This window comes from Stigmatopora argus, chromosome 15, assembly GCF_051989625.1.
Source record: "Stigmatopora argus isolate UIUO_Sarg chromosome 15, RoL_Sarg_1.0, whole genome shotgun sequence".
Classification (NCBI taxonomy): Eukaryota; Metazoa; Chordata; class Actinopteri; order Syngnathiformes; family Syngnathidae; genus Stigmatopora; species Stigmatopora argus.
This window is the reverse complement of record NC_135401.1, coordinates 8,965,801-8,982,652: the sequence shown is the minus strand read 5'-3', so window position 1 is coordinate 8,982,652 and position 16,852 is coordinate 8,965,801. Positions and strand designations below refer to the sequence as shown.

The window sequence follows — 16,852 nt, the reverse complement described above, 5'->3', positions numbered from 1 at the left end:
CATGGTCCGTGCCGTGTAGATATAATATATATGATATGTAAATAAATATATATGATGTATAAATAAATATATGTATATGATATATAAATAAATATATGATGTATAAATAAATAAATGTATATGATATATAAATAAATATATGATGTATAAATAAAGATACATATTATATATATTTATACATTTTTAAATGCCATTGCCAGACACTTGGTCAAATTAGATTGAACGTCTAGCGTCGTCAATGGCAGATCCTGAGATAAAGAATGCATTAAAAAATAGTTTGTCATTTTCCGTGTCATCCTTTAGATGGCGATCGTGCACTGCCTCACTCTATGCAGCGTAGAAGAAAAGCAGTATCAATTGAGGTTTGTCGTAGTGTTGAAAAAGCGAGTCCTGCATTTTTCCTGCAAAAGAGCGTGATATCACGTTTCATTTGTCCATTCCTTTTAAGCGTTAGGAGGACCAACATGTTTGCTGTCAGAAACGCTCTCCGCCTCAGCCCGAAACTGACCATCCCCGCCTTGGCAAGGCGAGGATGCGCCGGAGCTTCAACCCCGGTGGACGATGTGGTGAACGGGCTCACAGATGAGCAGATTCAGGTTAAACAAGCACTAGTCATGTCGCAACGTTACTGCTAGAAACACGACGACTTTAAATTGGCGTCTCGTCTTGAGCTTTATTAACAACCGGTACTAATTTTGATCGTGAACGCAGCACGCGTGACAAGATGACATAACATCTAACTTGTGTTGCATTCAAGATGTTGGTAGTATCTGACCTAATGTAATAATTATAATTGCTCTTATGTATTGTAATAAGTTCAAAACTACAAGCTAGCCGAGGCATTTTTATGCATATCTACATTGCAAGGTGACACTGTCAATGGGTTTGTGTGCGGTGAAGTGGGTGGCTTTCATAACGTACCCTTGATTGGGTGGCAGCCTGCCATGCTATATAAAGTTAGTTTCTGTCTGAAATAGCTAAGAATAGCTTTCAAATTGGATGTTATTTTTAGAATACACTTTTCCGGACTTTCAGTTGTACAGCTGCGCTTGTGTTGGAGCTCAATGGATGCATTCGTATGTCATCTAATGTTGTGGCAGTGTACCGTAATTCCTCCAAAGCAGGTTCATCTAAATGCAATAAGACAACTTGCATACTTAATAAAACATTTCCGTATAATTAAGATAATTTCTACAGTTTGAACCTAGTGTGTTTGCATACATTTTCCATGAAATGAAAATATATTGCAGTGTACCTCAATCAAAAATATAGAAATGCATCATCTGATCATCTGCTGTTGAGTAAAAAGAGGAATGTGTGGAATTATGGCATCCTAGTCATTTTTCCCATTCATGTCACAAGTGGTTTTTTTCTTTGTCTTGCACAGCTCAGGCAAAGTGTTCGTAAATTCTGCGCAGAAAAACTTGCACCCCTTGCTGATGAAATAGACAAGAAAAATGAATTTATAGGAATGCGGGTGAGTTTTAAGGCTTTTCTACTGCTTGTCTGTTTGAGTAATGCACTGTGATGATGTTATGTTGTGTTGTCAGGAATTTTGGAAGGACATGGGTGATATGGGGCTGCTTGGCATCACTGCACCAGGTAGTATACATCCTTGCTTGTTCAAAACCATAATTTTGACAAGCGTGACCATCACGGGAACTTGGTTGACGTTCTACTCCGTGTGTGTTTTCCAGTGGAATACGGCGGCACCGGATTGGGCTACCTCGATCACGTTATCGTCATGGAGGAAATGTCTCGCGTGTCGGCGGCCATCGCTCTCAGCTACGGCGCCCACTCCAACCTTTGTGTCAATCAAATGGTGCGCCACGGCAATGAGAAGCAGAAAGAAAAGTACATGCCAAAGGTTTGTATGCATGTGCACCAACTGCTTTTAGAATAGACTAACTCTAGGAAGTTAATGTTTGTCTGATATTTGTCATTTATTTGCAGTTGCTGACTGGCGAGCATGTGGGTGCCTTGGCTATGAGTGAGCCTAACTCTGGCTCTGATGTTGTGTCAATGAAACTCAAGGCGACAAAGCAAGGTAGTTTAAAAGTTGTTTAAAGTTTAGCTTTGGGTTTTTTCAATCGCAAATGTGGTTTTAATCCGTTATTTTTTCAAATCATAATTTATCATTTTTCATTGTCCACTTTTGTCCAAATTTCACGTTAACCACTCCCACAAACAAATAAAATGCATTCTGATGAAGGCACAATAGTTACAAATGCAACTATGCTAAGATTTTTTTCATGTGTATTTGTGATGAAATGAATTTTCATATGTTTTTGTTAGCTAAACGTTATCATATTTCATATCATATATTTTTGAAGTTACTTTGAGTTTCAAAAACAAACGCAATGACGATTTATGCATGATCTAGCATCTGCGCCCACTCACACAGATTTTCTACGTTTCCCCCAGGTGATGAGTATATCCTGAATGGTAACAAGTTCTGGATTACCAACGGACCAGATGCTGATGTCCTAATTGTATACGCCAAGACAGACCCAGAGGCCTATCAGAGAGGCATCTCGGCATTCATTGTTGAGAAGGTGTGTGTTCAACAATTTAGTGGAAAAATCCTGTAATGTGATGGTTTTTACACTTCGATGTGGTCTTATCCAACAGGGGATGCCAGGTTTCTCTACTGCACAGAAGCTGGACAAACTGGGAATGAGGGGGTCCAACACATGTGAGCTGATTTTTGAGGATTGCAAAGTCCCAGGTGTGTTTTCAGGAATCGCTTGTGGTGGCCAAAAAAAGAAGAGCAAAGCCTCTGGTTCTGAGTTAAACATGTTTTTTTCTATTTTAGAGGAGAACATCTTGGGTCCATTAAACAAAGGGGTCTACGTGATGATGAGTGGTCTGGATCTCGAGAGACTGGTACTTGCAGCTGGACCTGTTGGGTCAGTACTTCATGGGATTAACACTGAATGGCTGCAAATTTGTGTATTGTTTGCAATATAACTGACATATTTTATGTCATTTCTTCCCGTTCAGCATCATGCAAGCTGTTTTGGATGCTGCAGTCCCCTACTTACATGTCAGAGAAGCGTTCGGAGAGAAGATTGGAACCTTCCAGGTTTCTCTATTTAATGTTTTAAATAGAAAAAGGACCTAAAATACTGTGAATTTGTCTTAATCCATGTTTGAATCTGATGCTTGTTTTTTAACAGTTAATGCAAGGCAAGATGGCAGACATGTACACCAAGTTGAGTTCCAGTCGGCAATATTTATACAATGTGGCCCGAGCCTGTGACAAAGGACACTTCAGTGCCATGGTGAGCCACGCTAATTATTGTATATATATTTATTTATTGTATATATGTACACTTGTACAAAATACTGTAATTCACACTACACCATTATTTTGGATGGCATTGAGCTATTATGTGCTTTTTACCCAGTATGGATACAAATTGAACTTGTTAAGTAATATGCAAAATGTTTCCAATACTTAGGCTCAGCTGGAAAACTAATCATCAAAGATGAAATCAATCTCAATAGTCTCAAGATAGGGGAAACAGGCAAAACAATTATTGGGACAATTGAAACATGTTTGTTTGACATAAATCCTGAGAATAATTTTCAATCACTGAAATTGCATGATGGCTTTGTGCCATTAGGTTTGACTGATACAATCTGGACTGTTTGGTTGGATTTTTTTTTTTTTAATCTGGAGATTGGTAGTTGAAATTATTGTTTGACTTTCAAATTGTGTAACCTTTTTGTTTAGCTCTTGACATTCAATGTAGCCATTTTCTTGATAATATTTCATCTAGCAACAAAATTTAAACAACTCACAGATGTTGTCGCTTTCTTTTCTACTGCAGGACTGTGCTGGGGTCATTTTGTACTGTGCTGAGAATGCTACCCAGGTTGCGCTGGATGGCATTCAGTGTTTGGGTGAGTCATAAGACGTCTGTTTTATTATTAACAATCGACAGTTCAAGTAGCATATAAAAGAAAATCAAGGGGAAGGGCAATCATTCAACATGTGGACTGGCTCAACCAGCATGGGCGTGCTCCAGCACACTAATAGACTGAAGGCTCTGCTGGCATGCCCACAACTAGTTAACTCATATTTACAAACACAACCAATATGCAATGAGTTACTCTTCCCTGATATTATGAATATGTATCTATGTACAGATTGGGGATTGAGTTCGTATAAATTGTAGTTGCATGCCAAATGAATGCTTCTAAACACCCATTGCCATCCCTTTTAATTAGTCATTCTGCCAAGTCTGAAAGCACTGAGCAATAATTGTTTTTATTGGTCTTTGTTGCATATTTAATCGGTCCATTTCTAGACCGAACTGAACTCATTTGCATAAAACTTGTCAATAGTATTATGTTAAAGATGAATATGTAAAACCAATTGCATGCTCATAAAGTTGGAAATAATCTCTGAGGAAATTAGGGTTTTACACGGATTGGTACTTACTCAGCTCATCATGGCCATATTCTTCTATTAAGGTTTCTGCTTTGGCGAATGATTTTTTTCTTAACTGTAAATCATCTGCAATCATCTGATGTAGTGAAGTAACTATGTTTAAGTGAGAGGAGGATCTTCATTGAGTCAAACCTCGTCTGTTAGGGAAAAAAATGCTTTGCTACCATCTTGTGGTGGCTATAGAAATTAAATGTAGGATTGGAGCTGAATTACTTTTTAAAAGTAGTATCAGTATCAGCATCACTGTTTTTCCACCAGGTGGTAATGGCTACATCAACGACTACCCTGTGGGACGCTACCTGCGGGACGCCAAACTGTATGAAATCGGCGCGGGAACTAGTGAAATCCGCCGCCTTATTATTGGACGATCCTTCAATGCCATGTTTAAATGAGAGAACGTTATGGAAAGCACTCCGTGAACCAGAATGCAATTTTGTTTAAAGAAACACCTCTTCACACCATAACGGCCTTAACTTATTTGACGAGTCAGTGTGGCTAACCTGCATCATATTTGAACATCTTTTTTCACTGTTCATTATATACATGGAATTATCAAGTGTTAATTGTATGAACATGTGAATACATGCAAAGTAGCCTTAATGTCCACTTTTTGATATCAAGCAATTACTAAATTATATTGTGAAAGGCTCCTGTAACAGAAGGTCATTTCTGCATTTAAGTTCTATTAGATTTGGACATTTTTACTACTTATAATTTTTCAATTTCAGAACCTCCAAGGCAAACAAACCGTTTTTTTTGTAAACACTCCTAGGTCAACTCTTGTTTATTCTTTACCTCTTCTATATGGTTGGTACTATTTCGAATGAATCAATATATATCATATTAGCACTTCTACGAGAAAATTCTTAGTTACAGAATACTTTGAGAAGGAAATTGCAGTCATGATTGTGAGTATGCAAAGGGATTTGGTTGAGCTTAGGTTTCATTCCAGGATGTTTGGTGCCAAGTGCTGCTGCTGGAATCGAACCAGAACAATCAATATTGACTTTTTCCAGCCTTCCAGGTGTCCTTTTGTAATATCCTTTCATAATCTTGCATTGTTGATAGAACAATTCAGTTCACGCTGAAACTAAACACTTGGACTTGGCAGTAAACAATATTAGTGTCCTGTGTTAGGGGAGTGTAAACAGTTTAAATGGTTGTAATCTTGTATAGTCCCCAGCAAGCAGTTTTTCCCCAAATGCCCTTGAATTTGAAGATATATAAATGTACAGTACGATGTAAGATCATCTTTTGTGTGCAATAAAAAGCAGCATTTTTAACATGTTCTATATTGTATACTGATTATCTAGTCTTTCGTCGTGATTTACACGATATACGGTAAATAATATTGCATTTTGTGTCCAAAAATTAGTGTTTTGTGTTAGTCAATTAACATTTCGTGCACAGATTATGCTTACTTTATGGTCCTTTTTGCCATCATTGGGTTTATAAGTACTCAACAATTCAGAAACTTTTCCCATTAGATGTTTTGCCCAGTCACGTTAGTGAGGTCTCCATTCCATTAACTGCAGGGGAAAGCAAGGAAGCTATGGTAGCTTGCACACGAAATGGAATATACCCATGAATAATGTAACTGCACTTATGCTTTTTACTGGTTTGACTGACAGCTTGCAAATATAGAGAGGAGAGAAAACAGTGACGTGTCACATGATTGTCAGCTTCTAGGCTGAGGGGGCCCCATCTCCTATTCCCACAATAACAACAATGCTGAAAAATCGGTATTTATTTTGGGTTGACTTTTTGAACCAAATTTGCTAATGAGTCAATTGTTGTTTTTTATTTATTTGTTTATTAAATGATTTGACCTTCAAGGAAGATACAAAAAGTGTGATTTTCAAACTGACAAACTGGTGTTGTGGGCATCCTGATTTATTTAAGACTGATCTGTGTTGCAGTCAGCACATGAAGGGAGTTAATAATTTGGAAATATTGACATTTTTGACTCAGTATAACCTGAGACTTGATCAATGACAACAATTCCGATGTAATTTTATTTCCTAAGACATTGCCCTCTTCTTTTCCTTCGTTTGGATTGAGTTGAACTAAAGAGCAGGTTTGTCTGTTGTAGTCATTAAAAATTCAGATCTTTTCCAGATTCATGAAGCTTATACCCCCACGTATTTTGTCTGTTTTCTTTTTAATAGGTTTTAGCATTAATTCATTATTAATTAAACATTTGCGGTAAAAATGGCGGGTCGGCCTCACAATTCTGGATTCGAGGGTTCAATCACACTCACTGTGTGGAGTTTTCATGTTCTCCCGGGCTTGCGGGGGTTTTCTCCAGGTACTCCGGTTTCCTCCCACATGCCAAAAATATGCACGGTAGGCTGGTTGAACGCTCTAAATTGCCCCAACGTATGATTGGTTGTCTATCTCCTTGTGCCCTGCGATTGGCTGGCCACCGATTCAGGGTGTCCCTCGCCTGGTGCCTGAAATCAGCTGAGATAGGCTCCAGCACCCCCTGCGATCCTTTCAAGGATGAGCTGAGCTGTTCGAAAAATAAAGGCCTTCAAATTGATTACATTCAGCTGCATCTTTTAAATTAAATGCTTAAGTAGTTTGGTGGCATTTTATACAAGTATATACTGTATATAACAATAAATAGATTAATTCCTCGATTTTAATTGAATCTTTACATCAAGTTAGCAGTTTCTGAAACTGACGGTGCCGATTGGTCAGCGCGTTGGCCTCACGGTTCTGAGATCGAGGCTTCAATCCCAGGTTTGCATGTCCTCATGGGTTTGTGTGGGTTTTCTCTGGGTACTCCGGTTTCCTCCCACATTCCAAAAACATGCATGGTAGGCTGGTTAAACACTGTAAATTGCCCATGGGTACATATGAGTGTGAGCGAGAATGGTTATCAGTTTCCTTGTGCCCTGGGATTGGCTGGCAACCAAATCAGCAACCCAAAGTTGTCTGGGATAGGCTCCAGCACCCCCCTGAGTCCCTATATAATACATGTATATTATACAACTACACACATATAAAGCATATCAATTTATAAAATAAAATTAATCTGATTGTAAGTCAAATATAACTCAGGTAATGATGCTTTTTTGGGTTAAAAATGTGGTGCCAAATGAATGTACGGTGGCCCGGGCAAGGTGTCGTCCGTCAGTGTGGCCCTTTAAGAAACTCTCCATGTTTTCTCTCCGTGATGCGTCAACATAAAAAAGCGGATGATGCTGTTATGTAAAAACACGCACAAGTGAGCCGTACTTTTTTCTCTTTTTTCTCCACGCAGAAGACGACACACAGCGAATGCTCGAGTCCAAACCCCACGCCGCCGCCGCCGTGTGTGTGTGCGCCATCCACTCGGATAAACAGTCGGAAGTGTTACGACTGGAGCTTTGGCAGTTTTCAGTCCCTCTTTTTCAAATGATCTCCAAGTGATTATCAGCAGCCGTGGACGGCAAGCGTACACCTGACACGTCCCTCGCCTGGCTGCACTGAATTATTTCCCCCTGCTAAAGGAGAGCTTTCGTTTCAGAGGTAAGACACCGAGCCGTCAACGTCAAAGTGTCCGAAAACGATTCGTGCAACCCGGGGTTGGTGCGGCAAGCTACTCGCCACTGTAGCGACCGGCGTAGCTAGCAACTTTTCTTTCTTTGGTTTTAAAGTTTTTTTTTTTGCTTTATACTTGGATCACTTGTTTCTTCTTGTGTGTGTGTTTTTTTTAATGAAAATGCTTGAAATGGGTGTCATCGGAGGTAAGTAAATATGTCAAGACTTGGTGGAGTGTGTTGGACAGCCTTCCGTCAAATTTGAGATTGGACGCAGGACGACAGTGCAGTTTCTTGATTAAGAATGTTTCGAAATGAAAACGGATTGCTGTTTACTTTCGTTTTAAAACAAAAAACATTGACGAATCTCTTGGTCAACTGACATTCTTCACGCCTTAAACTATTAAGTATTTTTTATCCATGTTTACTGAATAGGTTCAATTTGCCATAATAAAAATACCAAAAATTAATCATATATATGTATATGTATATAACTTATGTAGTCTCATAATATAACATCTCCTAAACATAAATATTTCAAATGTAATTTTTATGTGATGCCAGCCCATTGGATGAGTGGTTAGCGTGTTGGTTTCACAGTGGGGGACCTGGGTTCAAATCCAGGTCGGTCCACCGGTGTGGAGTTTCTCCTTGGCTTTGTGTGGGTTTTTTCCGGGTACTACGGTTTCTTCCCACATTCCTAAGACATGCATGGTAGGTTGATTGGACACTAAATTGCCCCCAGAGTGTGAGCGTGAGTGGTTGTTTGTCTGCTTGTGTCCTGCGATTGCCTGGCCATCAATTCAGGGTGTCCCCCGCCTCTGGCCTGAAGTCAGCTGGGATAGGCTCCATCACCCCCTGTAAACCTAGTGAGGATAAAGCGGTTCAGAAGATGAGATGAGATTTTTATGTGCAGGTGTTTCAAAGTCTGTTCACTGTGGCTCCTTGTCAAATTTGAGCTATTGGAGCTAAGTGGATTTTAGATTTAACAGGTGGTCAAGGGAAATGATAGGAGATTTGAAACTGTGCATGCCATAAATCTCTGTCTTTTATGACACAGCAATAATGGTGTTCAAGAGGCCATTTAAAACAGTCATGAGAACCGTCCTGTGTGGCACCACATTTACAAGGTTCCCACAAAAATGGTCATAAGAGACTTGTGAAACATTCATTCATTCATTTTCCGTATCGCGCATCCTCCTAACGGTTGCCTATTCCAGCTGACTTCGGGCGAATGGGAGTCTACACCCTAGACTGGTCGCCAGTCAACCGTAGGGCACTCACAGAGATAAACGACCATTCACACTCAAAATCATACCAGCACCAGCAGGAATTGAGCCCACGCCTGTCCACGCCGAAGTCAGGCAAGTGAAACACCACACCATCAGGCGGAACACAGTTAAAAAATGTTTTTTTTATTTGAAAACATTAACAATTAAAAGAATATATAACCTTTTCTCATTGGTGTCAGAAAGACATTTTTCAACAATTTCTACTATTGTGATTATTTATCATAAAAGTATGCTACAGTCATGTTTATATTATTATTATTATTTTTTAAATGCATGTTGTAAATTTTCTACTGCTCTCCAGGGACATAAATGAGGAGAATGATGATAGAAAAATGGCTTCTATGATGATGCAGAGATAAAATGTTTTTTTCTATTAAATCATGCAAAAGATGGGAAAATGTTTTGGTGCTTTCATCAAGTTTCTCAGTGGTTACATTTGTTAAATTCAACTTGATTCAATGCTCATGTGGGTTGGTTTTATTCTGTGAGAGTTACTTTAGCCAAAAGGTGATGGATAACATGGTTCTTGTACTTGTACCCACTCACGTGACATTTTTTGCATGTAGAACCCCTAACATGTGACTTTAAAAATAATAATAACAATTTACTGACTTCCATTAGGTACGTTTACCCAAACTAGGTCAATAACTCCTAGTAGGTAAAGTTTCTAATATTGCCATTTTCACACGTTTTTCCATATTAAATATAATGCTAATGTAAGATGTTAACCACTGCACTAAAATGTACACCCAATAAAACAAAGTATACTAAATATGTCACAGCTATGGAGTTTGCATCAATGTATTAAGTTACTGAAGTGCAGTCAAAAATTGTCCAAGTTTCACACTTTTTGGGTTCATTTGAATGGGAGTTTTTGTGATGTGGTAAATGTGGAATATAGGAAAAACTTCTGAATGTTTGAAATGTTTATCTTAGAAAATATAACAGTATAAACCCTGAAAAATACCGCAAGGGCACAATATTACTGGTAATTAATGACTAACATGTAAATGGTTTCAAGTATTTATAAAATAATCTTACATGGGTACAATTGTCCCAGGAATTCTCACTTATAACCTGATTTTGTTATTTTCTGGTAACATTGGAGGATGTAGTGAGAACACATTGCTGTTGAGTTTGGTGCTTCAGATATGTTTTAATATGCTCAGAAGCATTTTGCAGATTATGTGCTTGAGAAAAAATTTAGTACAGGAGAAAGACACTTGAACACCACTGTTCAAATTGAAGTGTTGTGTTGGAAAGATCAACTTTGTGTAGTTTCATACATGACGTATTCTATTCACAGACTGCCTGGTCATTTCTTGTGTATACATGCTGCGGGTAAAGTATATTGTGAGAAGCCTGACAATGGCACTTTAGCATCATGGTCCGTCCTTGACAGGCCTGCCATGGTGTGTTGGCCCGATTTAGAGCGGCCGCATGTGAGCTATAAAGCTGTAGATCAATCCTTCTTGTAATCCCATTATTTTAAAAGACACGTCCTATTGTGGTCATTAGACGGGGGAGGGATGGTCAGAGGGGCAAACGGGTGGGCTGCTTTACGGGCCTCCTGTCACCCAAACGCGCCGTCCCGCCAGAGGCACACACACTCACACACTTCCTGCTTGCTTGCTTACTGACCACATGTGATGGAAAACAGTGGAATAATAGAGAATGTAACCCAGATGATGCATTCACACGAGTGAGCAGTTAAAACATCACTGGGTCATTGTTGTCTTGTCTGAATGGTAAACTCACAGTTGGCATTCAGAAAGGGAAAACAACATGCAGCCTTGTATGAATGACTTAATGTTCATCAAGTTGCATTCAAAATATATTTGCACAACTCCTTTTTGTTTAGAAACCTCCTTAGTTAAAACAGAAGAATATTGCCTGTAGTGAATAAGTTCCAAACAGGTGTGATGATCGTTCCGTATCAGTCACTAGATTTTTAAGCGGTGATTTGACATGAATTTTATATTAATGTGAGTGAACTAATAATTTAGCTTGACTTTTTTTGCATGCAGTTGAGCGATTTCTTCCGGTGAATTGCTCTTTCAGACTAGAAGAATTTAGAATTCACTGTTTTGCTTGAAAATTGTTGTTTTCTATTGAAAAATGTTGTTGAATTTGGGCAGGCCATTCCTTTGTTTATCTTTTTGGATTGTAACCAAGACCCTAACTGCTTTCTGGCCTATTTCGGTTAGTAGTCGTTGCTAGACGATTTGTGCTTCATGGACCAATGACCCAAAAATGTGTAGATGCAAGGCACACCCTCTAGTTTGTTTGAATGAGATAGAGAGAAACAGGAAGTCAGACTAAGGAAACTAGAAATGCAAGGTCATAGATGTCCACAATACATCCCAGTGCTTCCTCCATTTGTTTTGAATGTACCATTGAAGATGGGCTCCAATCATATACAGCAAGGGTGTCAGACTCGGGTTGGTTTGCGGGCCGCTTTAACGTCAACTTGATTTCACGTGGGCCGGACCATTTTAGATATAATATTTAGATTTTTTTTTTATATAAAAGGATTAAAAGAACTGGATTAAAAGCCCTGAATATTCTATTTTTTATAGATCTAAAACAATGTTTATTTTAGCTTTTTTATATATTTTTACATTTTACAAAATGATTTTTTAACTAAAAACAGAAAAAAATGATTAGAAAATTCCAATTATTGATTTAAAAGGGGGAAAATCACGAAATTTAATAAACATCTATACTCTTCATTTTAATTTGATCCTAAAACAGAAAGTCGGCACTCATGATTTACTTTCCCGGGCCACACAAAATGATGCGGCGGGCCAGATTTGGCCCCTGGGCCGCCACTTTGATATAAAGTAATCAGGTCAAAATAAACTCTTGAAGTTTGAGCTACGCTACCGGTAAGTGCCATAACTATAAATTAAGATGAGGAGGAGATACCCAATTTTGTCCATATTTAAGAAAAACAAAAATGGTATGATTTTTAATCATCTGAATCTTTTTTCAGTGGCAGATTTGGCCACTGTGTAGAAAATAAAATAAAAGGTTGCACAAATCAATTGTAGATTTGAAAGCTAAAAAAGGCACACATTCAACAAACTATTGGAAGCATAAGCAAAAAGTTCGACATCATCATTAATGACAGTACTGGTAGGAGCAATGTATTTCGGAAATAGTGTTAAAGCATGCTATTATGCTTCAGGCAAGTAGGAAGAACGCCAACAGCCCACCTACTGCGTAGAAGTAGTGATGGGAAGTGTATTTTTACATTATAAATTCTCTATGTAGTCGATGAATGAATTAAAACTTGTCTGTCAGGCAGAACAACTCCCTGGGCCAGACTTCACCAGTATGTTTGACACCCCTGATATATGTGAAACGTTGAGAAGAATCATGCTTGGAAAAACACAAAAACAAGTTTTGGGCGTGCTTAAATAATTTCAGGTAAAAGGAAAAAAATCTGAGTCAGGTGCCCGTTTGTTTGTAATCAGGCAGTAATTAGGTTATTAACTCTTATAGACCAATTTGCCCTGTGCCTCTTTAACTTTATGATCCATGAAAAGAGATTATATGAGGTAACATCTTATATAAGCCCCTTGCTCATTAATTAATGCTTGGCTCTGTGGTACCAACACCCCCTTGCCCCAATCTTAACATTAATTTAAATGAATGCAATACACCTTAACGTGAGCTGACACGACAATATTAAACCATGAAGCTTCCCACAAGCAAACCGGTACAATATGAGCATTGTTGTAATAGATCAGGTTTATCCTCTGGTTTTACAAATGCCAAGACCTTGTTCTTGTTTTAGTGCCAGCTAACTTTGGCTGTTTCCATCAATCGTTAATGTTAAGTTCAGTACGCATAGACTGTCTTTGTTGGATTGAAACCTCTTAAATACATACCTTTACTGAACTTTCAGTGCCCAGGTTTGATACCTGATTACCACATCATTTCACATTGCCTGCTAAAGCAAATGATGTAGGACTGTTGTTTAAGTTTGTACCAACATTTCTATTTGTCTTCAGTTTCAGTAATGGTAAAATGTTCCTTCTTGTTTTTGCCAATGGCTTCAATAGAATAGAGGGTTAATTTCATTAAAAAAAAGACATTTTTAAAGTAATAGATATTGAAAATTAATTGTCCTCGTCCTTGAGAAGTAATTGAAAAGTATTTTCTATAAAGTTTTAGAAAAGTCTTATTTTTTTGTTGATCATATCTATGATGTGGCGCTGCGAAATTGTAATGGAAAGCCAGGCAGGTGCTTGCTTGCTTGCAAAGATTACTGTAGTTTCTCTGATTCGTTGGGGGATATTACAGAGTAGTACATAGAGAAAATTTGTTTTGATGTCTTTTATATATAAAGATGTTCACAAAAGCCAAACCTCACCCTATCCTTGATTGTGAACAATTGAGCTTTGCGTGGATGGTCCTTTGTAACCACTTATCACAGCCACCTGCATCTAATTATTATTTAACCTTTTTTGATGAGCATTCCTCAAATAATGAGTGTTTATTTACCACTTTGTTCCATTATAAAGGTTTGGGAACTGAGTATACTACCAGAAGCTTGGTAGATGTTTTCCCGCCTCATTCTTGCTTGATCTATGGCTTCAGCTAGTCAACAGTCCACAGTTTCCGTTGTCATACTTTAGGTTTCATAGTGCACCACACTTTGCCCCAACCCAATTCAAATGACAACCAGCCCTGAGAAAATGCCTGTGCTTCTGGTTCCTGTTTATGAATGACTTCTTCTCTGCACTGTAGCATTTTATCCAGCAATAGCGAATGGCATGGTTGATTCAGTTCACTAACAATTGTTTGTTAAAGTATTGATGAGCCCAGTCTGTGATTTTATTTACAGTAACATTGCTGTTTGTGGTGTGGCATTATTTAAGGGCCCCAAGATCATGGACATTTTCAGTTTTTAGGCGTTGTGCTTACATGCAGGAATCTCTCAAGAGACTCTGATCCTTTTGATGATATAATGGACTAAGTTAGATGATTAGATTGTTAAGTACAATATTCAAATTTCATTGGACTTGGTCTAGTGCAAGTTATGTATAGTTAGTTATCTATGAAGATATTGAGTTTTAGTCAATGTCATTTTCATTGATAGTCTCACATCGGAACAGAAGTCAGATCAGAGTTAACCAATCCAGAAAATGAGTTGGTTTCTTTGGTGAAAAGGTGGCTTTACTATTCATCTCTCCCCCGCTCAGGTTACGCATTTGAACGAGTCATGAACCTTGAGTGGCTCAGGATGTGGAAAGCTGTTCTGGAGGCTCTCAAAGCCATTAGCCATTATCCCTCCCGCCCTCCTCATCCTCGCTTTGCCTGGCTAGCTCTGGCACAGTGCCTAAGACACAGCTGTGAAAATTACAGGTCTGCATTGTGGAAAGCCAGAAGAAGAGAAGGCAGGCCCGCCGGGGTAGGAAGCGACAACCACGGCTCGTTCGGCCTCAGCTGTCGGCTGCACCACAGCTGCAGTGGATGCGGGGAGCTTACGGAGCCAGGGTGTCTGTCACTTATCACACACAACTGGGATTGTTAAGGTGTGTGTGTGTTAAGAAGAGGGGGCATTCAACCCTGTTTGGCTGGGTGAATGGAACAGAAGCCCTCACTGTGACTGTCGAACATCGCTGTTTAAAGCACGTCGCTCCAAAGCGTCCTTCAGTTTGGCAGACGCTTAGAGAATGACTGAGGCACTAGCAGGTGGGTGGACGGGCAGGCGGCAGCACTCGATTTGTCCTCACTCAGCTGGATTGGAAACACAGCTACGGGTCTCCTCTATCAGAAACTTATTGTTCAGCATGCCTTCTCTACTCACAGCAATATCTCAATCCATCATTAACTCGTACTTTCCACCAGTGGCTCCCACACGCTCCTTATTTTTATCGCAGTCTTGTTCTCGCCTGCAGTGCTCCCGCGTCTGCGTCTATCTCCGAGGGCCTGTCAAGTAAAGAAAAGTGGCAGGCAGAATGTGAAAAATGGCCCGTGTGATTCACAATGAGCCTTCCATTGCCTTTTTCTCCTACAGAACGAGACGTGAGATTCCCTCTACGCTCCTCTCTGGCACTCTGCTGTTTGAATGCAGTCGTCATTTATTTCCGACTCGTGCACATTCTCTCCTCCTCCTCTTTAAGTCGGGCTTGTCTGGCATATCAGGAGACGCCTCTCTAAAGCTGAGTGCTAGAAATATTCATCATGATCCAAATATGATAAATTGCGAACTGTGTAAAGTCTGTTGTTGTCCATGAAAAGAGAAGTATGTTATGTTGATACTATGGTGTTTGAATAGAACCATTGTGGGTGATGTGTAAAGTTGAAACATTACCTTGTGAGGTGAGCAGCAAGCGTTCTAGGGATGTGAGCGATGTAAATCCCTGGCTAGCTATTGCAATCCAGATCACTTTGACAGCTCCAACTTGTCTCTGTAATTTTTAAATCCAGCACGGTCCAAAAAGGTACCGCTTACTGGATTACACTAGCAGTTTTAGGGAATCCATCAATGGCTGGTTTTACACTACTATTACTATTACTACTTCTATGTCAATCCAACACAAATGCCAATGCAAGCTCACGCAACCCAACTGGCAGAATATATTAGTTGTTTGCTCACAATATCATAGCTACAACCTTGCTAAGTGTTTCATCGTGGCAAACTAAATGTCCATATTGTGACAATTCATCTATTTGCCAGATATAGGGCCAAGACTGAGCTGTGAGAGGCATGATGCATTCCGAGTGCAGAAAAATACAAATGCATAGTAGGGTTTTCGTCAAACCTGCTGGGAGGGCGCATCTTGGGCATAGGAAAAACTATTGCATATTTTTCAAGTTTGGTCAAGAAATGGCCACACGGTTCTTCTTGTGCTACTCCACCCCTTCATTTCCTCTCCCTGGATGTCAAGTGGCACAGAAGGCCTCCTTTTTCTCGAACAATCTGAAAAGTCTTAAATCGTTTTAAAATGTATGACCGCAAACTCAAACCGTTATTGTGACTGCAACATAACAAAATACAAGGACATGAATTAAAACCCACAATGTTTCTGGACACATTGAGGTACATCCAGTTGTTTTTACAATAATACAAAAATAAAAATATATTTTTTAGATAAAGTATATTGTAGTTTTTGAAGAGCAAACAGCCAAATCTCCTCAACTATGTGACCAACTTTCACAGTTTTATGCAGGTGGCGTAACAATGAGAAGATCTTTCTGAAACTGCAGTTTAGTTACTAGATTTGCTAGTAGTTAGGCTAGGTTCGCTTTCTTCTTAGTATTTTGCGGATCTGGGTGAGAATGTGGAAGCATGGTGCTTCTCATAGGTCCTTTTTGGTTTTATGACAAACGTGTCTTTTGGCTAAGGAGTGTCAACCATTGTCGGTCAAGGTAATCTTGTGTATGCTGTGCTTTGGTCAAAGGTCAACTGGAGTGCACCACATACTATAAGAGAAGTAAGCATACACTGGTTAAACATTTTTCCTTAGGAATAGGATTCTCATCTTTTAGTGGGAAAAAGTATTTCATGCATTTGTCCTTGTCAGTGTAGTTCCACCTGTTAATTCTTAACATCAGAC

At 39.1% G+C, this 16,852-nt stretch overlaps 2 protein-coding genes across 2 annotated transcripts in view; both read left to right on the top strand.

The window, feature by feature from the left end:
* The first annotated feature begins 326 nt into the window (after nt 1-326).
* On the top strand, nt 327-5,767 carry ivd (isovaleryl-CoA dehydrogenase). The gene is made up of 12 exons (XM_077621672.1): nt 327-596; nt 1,388-1,477; nt 1,551-1,602; nt 1,698-1,867; nt 1,954-2,047; nt 2,425-2,555; nt 2,632-2,728; nt 2,816-2,909; nt 3,004-3,085; nt 3,180-3,284; nt 3,837-3,909; nt 4,718-5,767. The coding sequence occupies exons 1-12, from the start codon at nt 330-332 to the stop codon at nt 4,849-4,851; spliced, it is 1,389 nt and encodes a 462-aa protein (XP_077477798.1). The 5' UTR covers nt 327-329; the 3' UTR covers nt 4,852-5,767.
* A 1,882-nt stretch (nt 5,768-7,649) lies between these two features.
* The window catches only part of bahd1 (bromo adjacent homology domain containing 1), a 31,834-nt gene continuing 22,631 nt past the window's right edge, over nt 7,650-16,852 (top strand). Inside the window, exon 1 of the mRNA XM_077620981.1 lies at nt 7,650-7,975. The gene's annotated coding sequence lies outside the window, so the exon portion shown is untranslated. The remainder of the gene's footprint in view (nt 7,976-16,852) is intronic.